Source organism: Notechis scutatus, chromosome 13, assembly GCF_049901735.1.
Source record: "Notechis scutatus isolate UNSWTSFEM ecotype Mainland chromosome 13, rNotScu1.2, whole genome shotgun sequence".
Lineage (NCBI taxonomy): Eukaryota > Metazoa > Chordata > Lepidosauria > Squamata > Elapidae > Notechis > Notechis scutatus.
The window spans coordinates 4,874,025-4,886,843 of record NC_142021.1 but is presented as its reverse complement, the minus strand read 5'-3'; the positions used below and the strand labels follow the sequence as shown (position 1 = coordinate 4,886,843).

At 45.3% G+C, this 12,819-nt stretch overlaps 1 protein-coding gene across 2 annotated transcripts in view; it reads left to right on the top strand.

Moving 5' to 3' along the window:
* Positions 1-3,391: 3,391 nt before the first annotated feature.
* The window catches only part of TBX5 (T-box transcription factor 5), a 33,223-nt gene continuing 23,795 nt past the window's right edge, over positions 3,392-12,819 (top strand). The window contains exons 1-2 of one of the 2 annotated variants that reach the window (XM_026689558.2): positions 3,392-3,685; positions 8,137-8,303. In XM_026689558.2, coding sequence (XP_026545343.2) covers positions 8,154-8,303 — 150 coding nt within the window. In that variant the 5' untranslated portion in view covers positions 3,392-3,685; positions 8,137-8,153. The remainder of the gene's footprint in view (positions 3,686-8,136; positions 8,304-12,819) is intronic. The other variant, XM_087942796.1, reaches the window with a different exon arrangement.

Here is a 12,819-nt window from a genome sequence, read left to right as displayed (position 1 = left end):
CTCTTGATTGGGTGAGAGTGGACAGAAATAAAAGGCAGAGAAGTCCAAGGCATGCAAGGATGAGTGCTAAGAGGAACTGGATGATATGTAATGTTAAGAGAAGGCTGGCAATTTACAGGTAGTCCTTGATTTACAACGGCTCACTCAGTGATCCTTCAAAGTTATAAAGGCCCTGGGGGAAAAAATGACTTATGACCTTTTTTTCTGAGTTAAAACTTGCAGCATCTCCATGCTCAGGTGATCAAAATTCAGATGCTTTGTATTTATGGACCGTTTTTGCCATGTCCCAAGGTCACATCCTTTTTTTGGATTCACTAAACCCATTTACTAATTTGCTCATTTAGCAATGGCAGGGATTGGCTTAACAACGGGGCAAGGAAGATCGTGAAATGGGGCAAAACTCACTTAATGTCTCACTTAACAACAGAAATTTTGGACTCCATCGTAAGTTGAGAGCCACCCGTCTATGAAGCTTTTGGCTTCACGCCTATGCAAGCTTGCAGCCCAGAGTGTTCAGATGTGATTTTAACTTCTAAGGCTGCTCTTTGGTTTGGCAATAAGACCAACCTCTGAGCCCCTTAAAAATCAGGGTGCTGTGCTGTACCCCAAATTATTATTATTTTTCTCCCATGCCTTCACCTCCAGGTGATCCAGGAATAGCCTCCGCCTTTCCACAGACTCAATGCATGGGGCAACTCAGTCTTCTTGACTGAAGAGTTCCAGCATTCTGCGTTGTAAGGAAGAGACTTATTAAAGCCCCAAACCTGGTCAGTCCAAGGACTTCTTCCGCTTTCAAACAATCCAATCTGGACTTCTTGGACGATGTGTTTTGTGGTTTGATACACAACAAGCCAAGGAAGGCCAGGAGGCCAACGGAGAGCCAGAAATCAAACCATGACTAAGCAAAGCTCCAAACTCTACTTGAGTTAAATAGAAGTCTTTCTGAGTCCACTCACACACACACAGAGGAATAAACTCCCAGCAAAGTTGGGATAGGATTTTATTTATTTTAATTTATTCATTTATTAAACTTCTTAACCATCCATCTCCCTCATAGAAGGGCTTTTTAGAAAGGACTTTTGGATGGCCATCTAGCTTGGGGCAACCTAAGCCTTTCAGATGAGTCTTACCTGGGAGTAAGCCTCACCAACCCTGGTTGGGTGCAATTGGAAAGTCACAACACACTGGTGTATCTCTCTAAACAGGGGATCTCGTGGAATGGGTTTCCTACTTCCTCCCCCCCTTCCATTCCCTTCCATCCAGTGCAATTTTCTTGGCAACTTGGGCGGGATTTGCCATTGCCTCTTTTCTAGGGGTGAGGGAAAGTGACTGGCCCAAGCTTGGTTTGGCACTTAGGGCGGGACTAGAACTCACAGTCTTCTGGGTTTCTAGCTTGGCCCCTTCAGCTACACCAAGCTGGCTCTCACACTTCCTTGTAAGTAAACTTCATTTATTAGGGAGGTTTAGACATATAGGTGACCCCCACTAAGAATATAATATAATATATAATGGTTGTAACAGGAAAGAAGGAGGCTGTGTCTCTAGAATCGAAGTCTTTTTTTTTTTCTTTTTGTCTTAAGTTATTTTGTTAAGCGAAGAACAACACAAATGTGGCCAAGATCTAAACTGGCTCTTTTCAGACTCCAGAACGAGGCAGAGAAGCTGATTATTTTCCTTTGACCTGTTCAACTTTACCCTCAAAATAATACATTAACAGAGACGGAGGGAGAGACGCTGAAGCTCCAAGGCAGGGAGGCGAAGGCCAGATACAAACAGATCCTTCGCCTCTGCTTTGACGGCTTGCTTATTTTGAGTGTGGCCGGTTTTCAGAGCTATGTATATTCTTCAGGGCCTGGACTTTATTTTCTGCCTTTATATGGGTGGGTGGTGCAAAAGGGAAGGAATACGGGAAAAGGGGGATTATAGTTAGTATCATAATGGGCCTTGGTTTTCAAAATAAAGGGTGCCCCTGAAAAACTGGAAATGAAAACAAACCTTCCCTTTCTTGTTTCTTTCATTCTTTCTTTTCTTCTTTCCTTCCTATTTCCTTCCTGCTGTTGTTCTATCCATCCATTACTTTCATTGTCCTGTCTTCTTTCTGTGTTTCCTTTCCTCTCTTTTTCCTTCCCTCCTTCCCCTTTGCTCCTCTTCCATCTTTTCTTCTTTCTTTCTTTCTTTCTTTCTTTCTTTCTTTCTTTCTTTCTTTCTTTCTTTCTTTCTTTCTTTCTTTCTTCTTTCTTTTTCTTCTGTTCTTTCTCCTGTCCTTTCCTTCCTTCCTTTCTTCCTACTCTGACTCCCCCTTCCCCTCCAAAAAATAACCCACCGACCTAGGCAAAGGGAATCACAAGCGATTTGATTTCTCCCCCCTCTTCCCCCTCTTGCGACTTGATGAGCAGCAATAATGGAGGGGTGGAGTTGGAAAGCCCCCGCGTATGGTTTGTGTTATTAAAAAAAAAAAAGCCAACGGCTTCTTTTTTGGGAAAGCGAAGGGAGGGAGCGGGGTGAGCAAAGCGAAAGGGGAGAAGAAGAACACGGAAAAAGAAATATTTCCCAACGCTTCCCCCCCCCACCTTCGGGGTTTTCATCCCCCCCTTTTTCTTTCTTTCTTTTTTTCTTTTTAACTTGAGAAAGATGGATAGAAACTGGAGACAGAATTCGAGAGGAGGGGCGAGACGGGAATAGGAGAGAGTTAAGGAAAAGACAAGGAGGAGGGAAGGAAGGAAGGAAGGGAAGGAAGGAAGGAACAGAAGGAAGGAAGGGAAGGAAGGAAGGAGGCTTCGAAACCTTGGCACCATCTCTTTTGTGCTTGCTTTGCTTGGAAGGAGAAATAAGCGGGGGAGGGAGAGGAGGGGAGGGAGGCGAAGGAGGTCTGCGAAAGGCCGACCAGAGACAGCCTCCAGTGTACAGTCGGAGCTGGTTGGCCAGGCGGAATATTGCGCCCTGCAAGGCGCCGTTTCCTTCGCCTGGGCGCCTTGCAGGGCGCAATAGGCTGAGGACAGAGGCTGAGGACAGACCACTCCCCGCGCTCGCCTCTTTCCCTTTCTCGGGCTCTCGGACGCCTCTTCCTCCCCCCGAAGCCCCCCACCCACCCTCTCGGGTCGCGGGAAGCCAACCTGCTTCCCACTCCCCACCCCCTGGCCAAATCCCACCCGCCCCTCTCTTTCCATATTTCGTTTCATTTCATTTCATTTTTGTCCCCCGTGCGCCTTTGGAGAGAACGAAAGAAAGGGGGGACAGGCGAAGAGGGAAGGTGTGTGTGTGGGGGGAGGAATCCGAAAAATTACTGCACCCACCGATCTTGGGGGGGTGGTGAGAGGAAGAGGAGGGGGGCTGATCCGCGTTGCTCCGCGCGTGCACGTGCTTGGCAAAGCCCCTCGGCGAGGAAGGGAGCGAGCGAGCGCGAGAAAAAGGGAAAGAGGCGAAGGCGCACGGCTGTTCCGGCCGTGGGAAGGAGGAGACGACCCGCCGGAGCTCTGCCTGCTGGAACGACCCCTTCTCGTGGAAAAAGAGGCCCTTCCTTTGGCGGCCGGGGTTCGTCTCTCCGCTTGCCCAAGAGAGGAAGGGATGGTGGCTCTTGCTGTCGCCGCGGCTGGAGCGACGTCCCGGAGGAGACCCCGCGCTGCGTGAGCGCGACGGCGGGGTTCCGCGGAGATGCGGTGACTCGCCGCTGCCAGCCGGGCCAAAGGTAACGCAACTTCCATCCACCTCCGGGTGGCGCTGCCAAGAGCGGGGCGAGGGGAGGGAAGGGGGCGGTTGTGGGTCGGGGGAGCGTTGGAAGGAAGGAAGCGCGCTGGTGGCAGAGCAGGCCCAGCCGAAGCCCCCCTCACACCGTCAGGCCGGCTCGGGGTTTTACGGAGGTGGCGGCCAAACGAGAGCGCTGTAAAAGCAAAGGGTTTTCTCCCCCCCATTGTTTGCGCCTTTTGGTGAGACCAGGCCGTTCGGCCGAAGCCGGCTGGCGGCTTGGCGCGATCCAGCGGCCGGCCTCGGCCGAGCGGCCTGGTTGCTTCCAAGCAGTGGGGTGCGCGCTCTTGCTCCAAACCTCAGAAGGAGAGAGAGAGAGAGAGAGAGAGAGAGGGAGGGAGGATCGGGCTTTGGAAGGCGCAGGAAAGAAGGATCCCCTGATTTTCTGTGTCCTTGAATCTTTCGATCGAAGATTCCCTAAGCCCCCCTTTTGTCCCCAACTCCCGGGGATAATGGGCATAAAAAACCCCAGCGCTCTTTTTGACCGCCGTCCGTTCTCCTTTCCCCTCTCCCCGAAAGCGGCGGTTTCCTTGAAGCCTCCTGCCCCCACTACACCCCTTTCCTCGATCCGGAAAACGCCTCCTTCTTCTGAGCTTCGTTGTTTTCTTGCAGACCTTTCATTACCTAATCTAGCGAACGTCATCAACCCCGAGCTACACATCCCATGTTTTACAACCCCTGAGCTACCAATATTCCCCCTTTTTTACTGGCTTTTCCTTCACTTTGGAACCGCCGGTTTCCAAGCCAGGGTGGAGAATTAGCCGGCCTCGGTTTGAAACGACCTCTGTGTGGTCCCACTATCCTTAGCCAAGGGAACTTAACTCTCCAGTCCCATCAATTTCTCAAGTCACTTTCTCAACCCTTGCCTTGAAGGTCAGTTAGAAACCAAAAGCTTTATAAATCCTGTCTGGAGATAGATAGATAGATAGATAGATAGATAGATAGATAGATAGATAGATAGATAGATAGATAGATAGAGATAGATAGAGAGATAGATAGAGAGAGAGATAGAGAGAGAGAGAGAGAGCTCTGGAATATACATACCCTATATATTTTCCCCACCTCCTAGTTTAAGCCCTATTGTCATGAGCCCAATGTAGGCCAAAAGAGAATTTACTGTATCCAAGAATTTATTCTGTTTTAAAAATAACTCATTGGAAAGGTTTGTCCCTTTGAAGAAAAATAAAATCACCTCAGTTGAATATACATCCAGTCTGGATTAAAATACAGAGACTATTTGTTTTTTTGTCCCAAAGTCTGCCATTAATTATGTTTGGGAAATTGATTTCCTAAAGTTTTAAAACGTGGTATATCTGTGTTTCTGTATGTGTATAAACTGTAGATAAATAGATAGATAGATTAGATAGATGATAGCTAGATAGATAGAGATAATTTAAATATCAGTATATTGTATTTTAATATATGAAAACATTTTCCCCATCTCAACGCTATAGATATACATTTAAATATATTATACTACTTTAATATAATTGTTTAAATATTCCCATCCCAAAGCTTTTTAAAAAATCCCTTATTAAGATTGAATAAAGTATTTATGTCTCGGTATGTGTATAAACTGTAGATGGATGGATAGATGGATAGATATAATTTAAATATATTATACTACTTTAATATAGTTGTTTAAATATTCTTCTTCCCATCCCAAAGCTTTAAAAATATTCCCTTATTAAGATTGAATGAAAGCTTTTTTACTGTTTTAAAGGACAGTCTGGCAACATTAAAATCACACCATTTAATTTATTTCAGTTGGGCATTCTGTTTTAATTTTAATTTGTTGTAGATTTTAATAAGTTCCCACATCCCCTCCCTACCTTCCATGTTAATAAGGCTTTAACTGTAAGAGTTTAATCAGTGTTTTTCTGTTCTTTTTTTTTTTAACTTCCAAGTAAATGTAGAAAACATTTTGGTCACTTTGGATTCCAAAATGGCCTTTTCTCCAGAATAAATTCCCCTGATCTTGATGAGCTTTCTTTCTGAGTAGGCATATATAAAAATTAGGTTTATATTTAATGTAATGTTATTTGGAAGTTCCTCTCTGTAGTAGCTGTTTAGATTTACGAAGGCTTGAATTCGGTATAGAAGTAAAAATTATTCACGGAGAAGTTAATTACAGTATAAATAGTGCTTGGTAGTAGATAGGAATTTATTTTTATTGAGAACTGACTTGATTTAGCTTTCCTTCCTTTCTTCTTCTTCTTCTTTCCTTCTTTGTATTTGTTTCTCCTTCTCCTTCCCATTATTATTATTATTATTATTATTATTATTATTATTATTATTATTATTATTATTATTATTATTATTATTATTATTATTATTATTATTATTTCAGGTTTGACTGTGAAAAAGCAACATAAGGCTAACATCCTAGGCTAAAATTCCCCGAGGCCAAATTTATAGACCTGATAACTGCGTGATACTTGGGGATAAATCCATATTGTGTTCTTGAATGCAAGGGATGAATTTCTCCCTGTCTCTTCCCCTTTCCTCTGTGTTGTAACTTACAACCTTCCTTCAGACATTTCTTACTCTTTGTCCAGACTTCAATTTAGACAAAAAAGCATACTTGGTTTGTTTTTTCTCTCTTCCTTTCTAGAGGCAAAAATCCCTGTCACTTTTCTGCCCTTTTGCTTCTAGTTGTAAAATAATTTAAAAATGAAAAGAAGCTACCGCAAGTTTTTTTAAAAAACACCACTTTGTTGTAATTTTGCATTTTGGAAAGTAGGAATAAAAACTGAGAAAGGAGAAAGAGAAAGACCCCACTCCACCCCTTTCAGTTAGAAAACTTGTCTGAAACCTATTGAATATGAATTTGACATGCATTTTCTAGGCATACAATAGTCCACCGTGTACTGTCTCTGCTTATGGAGGTATAGAAGTTTGCTTTTCTCTTTCTTTTTCCCTTTGCTATGCATTTTCCTATTTCTCTTCCCTTCTTTCCTTCCTTCTCTGTTTCACCTTTATTCTCCTTCCTTCCTTCCTTCCTTCCTTCCTTCCTTCCTTCCTTCCTTCCTTCCTTCCTTCCTTCCGCATTATTTTCTGAATGCACTAAATGTGTCTATACTGTGTGTGTGTGTGTGTGTGTGTGTGTGTGTGTGTGTATCTTAATATATTCTCAAATTCACCCCACCCCCCCATCTCTCGCTCACACACACACACACTCCTGGCCAAACACCTCAATGTAACCCCATAGGCCTTTACTTAGAAACAAGCTTAAACAATGAAACTGTTAGCAATAGTATTCAGTTCATTCGATCTGGGGGTGCCTGTATCACCCCCACTTTTTCCATGGAACATCAGTCTGTGAGGAAACAGCTTGTTTTGCAAACAAAACAACCGCATTGTGTGAAATTGTGGCTCTAATATACCTGCTGTGTATTTATGTGAGAGAGGAAAGATTCAACACAAACATATCTTTGTCTCTCTCACACACTTATAAAATTGCGAGTTATATATAATTATATAATTCCTCTAGAAAGGGAAGCCTTAATACGTGCACAAGTGGAATAATATATGGGCAGGGGCCCCACATTCACACAATTAACTAGCCTGGATTGAGGAACTGGGAGATTTTTTAATTTAGCCTATTTATATTGATACTGCCCTGGTTTTAACATGTTTTGCAAGCTGCGCCATTTTGCAAGATCACCATATGGCTGGGGCTGTTGTTATGCAGGGCATCTTGGGAGGCAGGAACACAGCCATATTTGTGAACCCGGGTTTAACGTGTTGTGGGAAGCCAACCTCAGTGGGTGTACAGGTGAAAAAAAGTGTATATAGCGCTAGTCATCTGTAAATGTAGATTTTTCCATAACACACCCATCGATGATATCTATCCAGTTTGGGTTAATCTCTGGTTAGGATTATATTTCCTCCTTCCAACCAAGCTGATGGCCTCATTCTAAGCCTGTGGCTCTATTTACGCCCCTGGGAATGAGGTTTTCAACCCCAATCTGGATTATTTGAGCGTTCTTAACTCCAGGAATGATATTTAAATTCATTCTCCCAGGGTACTTGCACTAAAACTCAGAAGATGGGTGTTGGCACCGATGTCAGGTGCTAGGCAGAGTATTTTAATATTCTCGCTTGAGTGCCAGTTTGCAATGTCATATTTTGTGGGTGGGGGTTAGGTGGCAAAGATGCCTGCTGTCCATTTCTGGATTTCTGTGTCTCCGTTGCTGGGCTGGGAGGGGGCAGTTGTCTCCGGACCCCTCATTGTTAGCCTGCATGGCTATTGGGTGAGGACTGGCACTGACAGGGTGGCAAAGCCTGTGTGCCCTCCCCCCCATTGGCTTCTCATGGCAGAAGAGGGTGGGGGAGTCATATGTGGAACCCCAGGGGCCTTTATCCTCATGCCTCCTCTCTGTCTTCCTTCAGCAGAGGTAGCCTGGACGATGGCAGGGGCGGAGGAAGAGTTCAGACTGGCGGCCACACCGGGGGATTCGTCTCCAAAACAGCTGAGCCCCGAAGACAAGGCAGATGGACAGTTGGGAGACACCAGTAGCAAGCAGCCGGCCTCGCCCCAGCCAGCCTTCACCCAGCAGGTAAGGGGGCATGAGGGGTGGGGGTGGGAGATGCTTGGCCTTTTCTTTCTCTCTCTCTCTCTCTCTCTTTCTCTCTCTCTTTCTTCTTCTTCTTCTTCTTCTTTCTTCTTTCTTCTTTCTTCTTTCTTCTTTCTTCTTTCTTCCTCCTCCTCCTCCTCCTTTCTTCCTCCTTCTTTCTTCTTTCTCCTTCCTTCTCCTCCTCCTCCCTTCTCTTTTTCTTCCATCTCCTGTTCCTTCTTTTCGGTCTTCTGATTTGTCTTCCTTTCCTCTCTCGTTTTTTTTTTTTAAACCCCTCGCCTTTCCTTCTTTCTCCTTCCTCCTCCTCCTCCTCCTCCTCCATTAGGCAGGTTATAGGAATAATTCAAAATTCTGAAGAGGATAATCATTCTTCTTGTTATTATTGTTGCCTACCCACTCTCTAGAGAATCTTCTAGAATGTTGTTATCCTTCATAGGAGTTGTGTTTCGAAGTAGGCATTAAGGAACATCGAATTACGATGGTATTATCTTCATGGTTCCTCTCGCAGCCAGATGTTTAGATTGGATTTGGTGTTCTTTATCCACCCTATCGAGTCCTTCCCAAGGATTTGGCTTAGGCAGATGTTGTTGAAATCCTACTTTCAACCCTATCAGCATCTGCCTATTATCAGGGTTCATTGCACAGTCAGCCAGATGTTTAGATGGAACTTGGCCCTTTTATCCATCTATGGAGTCCTTTCCCCAAGGGTCTGGGGTAGGCAGATGTGGATCCTTGGTGGTGTTAAAGGGAGCCTCGCAGGATGTCAGCTCTGCCAAGCGGAGCTGCCTTTCGCAATTGAACTGCGGTGATTTTTTTTGTCAATGCCCAGGGCGTTCGAGTGTTTTGAAATTGCGCCCAAGGCGCCTATTACAAGTATGATTATTAAGCCCAAGAAACGGGGGGGGGTCCCCGGGGAGAGGATGGCGCTGATATGGGGAGGGTCCAGGTCTCCTAACCGCGCTCTCCCCCCAAATCTCTGTTTTGAAATCCAAACGTCTAAACAGAGAAATCCGGCTTGATCGATCGCGCCGCCGCTCCACGCCATGGGGACGGTCGCGGGGAAACTTCTCCTCTGTCCGGGTTAAGAAAAAAGAGAGGGGGGTCCCTCTGGGGGGGGGCTCCGCCAAGCTTTCGGATTTGGCTTTCCTGTGAGTGGGAGAGGGCGGTGAATTCCCCGCCGACGGGCGCCGCCGTTTTCTTGACCCGAGAGAGAGAGAACGGCTGCCACGCCGGGGCTTCGTAACTGGGGGCTCCACGCAAATCCAGGAACCCCCGAATCGCAGGTTTTGTGGGTGCCTTTTATCCCGAAGGTCCCCGTTTCTCTCTCTCTCTCTCTCCCCGGCCGAAATGAATCCCGGAGGAAGCAGCAGCGAGCGTCCGACAATCGTAGTTTGGTTGTTCCAGAAAAACTACACTCTGGAGTCCCCCCACTTCTCCGCGGATCTAAACCTAAATTAACGCGCTTAGTCTTTCAAATCGCGGTTCCAGGATCCCTGCAAAATCGACCCTCTACCCTTCCTTTCCTTCTTTCCTTCCTTCTTTCCACCCTCCCTCCCTCCCTTTCTGGATGGCATAACCGCGTCTGAATTCTTACTCTGGTAAAGGGTTGCAGCTTGCTTTGTTTTTAAATCCAGACAACCTTTTGCCTTTAAAGTAGAAGTGAGATCTGGTCTCTTTTGCTGGGGTTTTTTTCGTTTTTCGTTCACCTCCTGCGTTTCTCCCTTACCGGGATGGGGGGAGGGTGGCATTTTCCAGGCAGGGCCTCTCATGAGTCCACCGCTTTGTCCTTCCTCCTTGCTCTGTCTTTCCGTCTATCCTTGCGGAAGGAAGGCCCCAAGTCAGCCTGTAGGCAAAAGAGAAAGCCCTCCACCCACCTTTACATTTCTGGCTTGCATGCATGTAAGCGAGCTGCCTGCAGGATTTTCCTCTTGGAGCTATTTTGTATTTCTTTTTTTCTTTTTCTTCCCAGGGTCCTGACATTTTTTGTTCATTGGCGATTAAGGATGAAGGCTTACTTTCTAATCTCTCTCCTTGCCTACCAATTATGGGGGGGAGAGAGAGAGAGAGAGAAAGAAAGAGAGAGAGAGAGAGAGAAGGAAGGGAGAGAGGGAGGAAAGGAGGGGAGAGAGAGAGAGAGAGAGGATTAAATCTGAAGGTTTATTAAGTGTATATGCTGTCTGATTCCCAGTGATTTGTCATTAAGATGAGGATGAGAACGAGAAAGCCAAATTATGGATCCCTTGAAAGAGGGAAACTCCCTCCCTCCCTCCCTCCCTTCCTTCCTTCCTTCCTTCCTTCCTTCCCTTTCCTCTTTCTTTTTCTTTCTTTCTTTCTTTCTTTCTTTCTTTCTTTCTTTCTTTCTTTCTTTCTTTCTTTCTTTCTTTCTTTCTTTCTTTCTTTCTTTCTCTCTCTCTCTCTCTCTCTCTCTCTCTCTCTCTCTCTCTCTCTCTCTCTCTCTCTCTCTTTCTTTCTTTCATATTAAGAAGGCCTGATGGGTATATCTGAATTTTGCCACTGTCATCCTGAGGTTTCCCTTTCTCTTCATTCAACGTCTTCCGAGCTCAAGCTGCAACCTAAAGCAGTGCACTGTTTGTAGAAATGCCCTACATTCTTGTGTTTAAGGTGTGTGGGTTTCCTGCCTCTCTGGCATTTGAGAGAAACAGCCCTTTAATACTGGCTCTTGGTGTTAAGCCTAGATGTGAAACCAGCTGCAATTTGGGGATTCCCTGGTGGTAAATCGCTTTTAAACGAACCTGCCTAGAAGGATAGGTTGACAGATGAAGAAAAGTCTTGAGTAGCCCAAATAGAGGCAGTTTGGTCTAGTAGTTGAGGCACCAAACTAGAAATTGGGAAGCCATAGCTCCAAATCCCACCTTAGTCGTGAAAGCCGGCTGGGTGACTTTGGCCCAATAACTAGGAGATTGAGAGTTCTAGTCCCACTTTAAAAATGAAAGGTCATTGTTGTGGGGAAAATAAGAACAACCAGGAAGAGCAATCAGGATGATTAGGGGACTGGAGACTAAAACATAGGAAGAACCATTGCAGGAACTGGGCCTGGCTAGTCTAGGAAGAGAAGGACCAGAGGAGACATGATAGCGGTCTTCCAATATCTCAGGGGCTGCCACAGAGAGGAGGAGGGGGTCAGGCTATTTTCTAAAGCAACTGAAGGCCAGACAAGGAACAATGGATGGAAACTGAACAAGGAGAGATTCAACCTATAAATAAGGAGAAACTTTCTGACAGTGAGAACAATCAACCAATGGAACAGAAGTTGCCTTCGGAAGTTGTGGGAGCATCACCACTTGAGACCTTCAAGAAGAGATTGGACAGCCATTTGTCAGAAATGGTGTAGGGTCTCCTGCTTGGGCGAGGGGTTGGACTAGATGACCTATAAGGTCCCTTCCATCTCTGATTATTGGTTAAAATAAGAGGAGGAAGAAGTACTGGATATGTTCAGTGCTTTGAGTTATTGATAAAAATAATAATACAAAATTTTATTAAAAAATTTGGGCTGAGTTGGTAGGATTTTGTCCGTTAAGATGGCAATGACATACTCTCTAAATGTATTATATTATACAACATAAGCAGTAAATCGTATTATTTGAACAGAGTGGTATTTGTACAGTATTAACACTCTAGTATTTATATAAGCGAAACTTTAAAATAGTAGTTTATATTGATATTAACTGTGATTTTTCAAAATGTCAGTGGTTTTTCTTTTCCCTTTTGTTAATATTGTTATTCATCTTAATGCTTTACGTGGCTTCAATACAGTGATATTTATACAGTGTTAAAGTTCTTAGGATGCTTTGGATTGGGTACCTGGGTAAATTTGCATCGTCATGTGTGTGGCTGCTGCAATGGTCATTAAGTGTGAAAAACAGTCATAAGTCACTTTTTTCCAGTGCTGTGGTAACTCCGAATGGTCGCTAAGCAAACCATTGTAAGTCAAGGACTACCTGCATTTATTTTTGGTGCCTTCAATGATCCTCTACCCTGGCAATCACAAATAATTAGAGTTGGAAGGGACCTTGTAGGTCATCTAGTCCAGGGGTCACCAACCTTTTGGACTTCAGGACCACCAAACTGAACCACGCCTGGCCTTTTCGCCGCGCTGCTCCGGATCCCACACAAGCCTCTTGGCTTCTTTGTCTGCAGACTCTTTCTCCCTCCACCTCACTCTTCCCCCTCCGGAAAAGAAAAAAAAGAAAGAAAGAAATATTCAGGAAATCTCCAGCCCGTCCCATTATAGCTCCTTCTATTTTGATACTTTGAGCTTATCAGCGCTGCCGCTGCTGGTATCGGAAAGTTGCGAGCGGCTCTCACGGCCGAGGGCGCGAGCAGCTCTGAAAATGCGGGGCGTTGGGCGCCCCCTCCCCTAAAAGGCCCTCCCCGCCCCGTTTGGGGAGATAAAGCCCCAAACTGTCTTCTTGGCAAGAATATCGCGGGATAAGGCCAAAGACAGCGCAAGATCGAGCTATCGCTAAAGGGAAAGGGG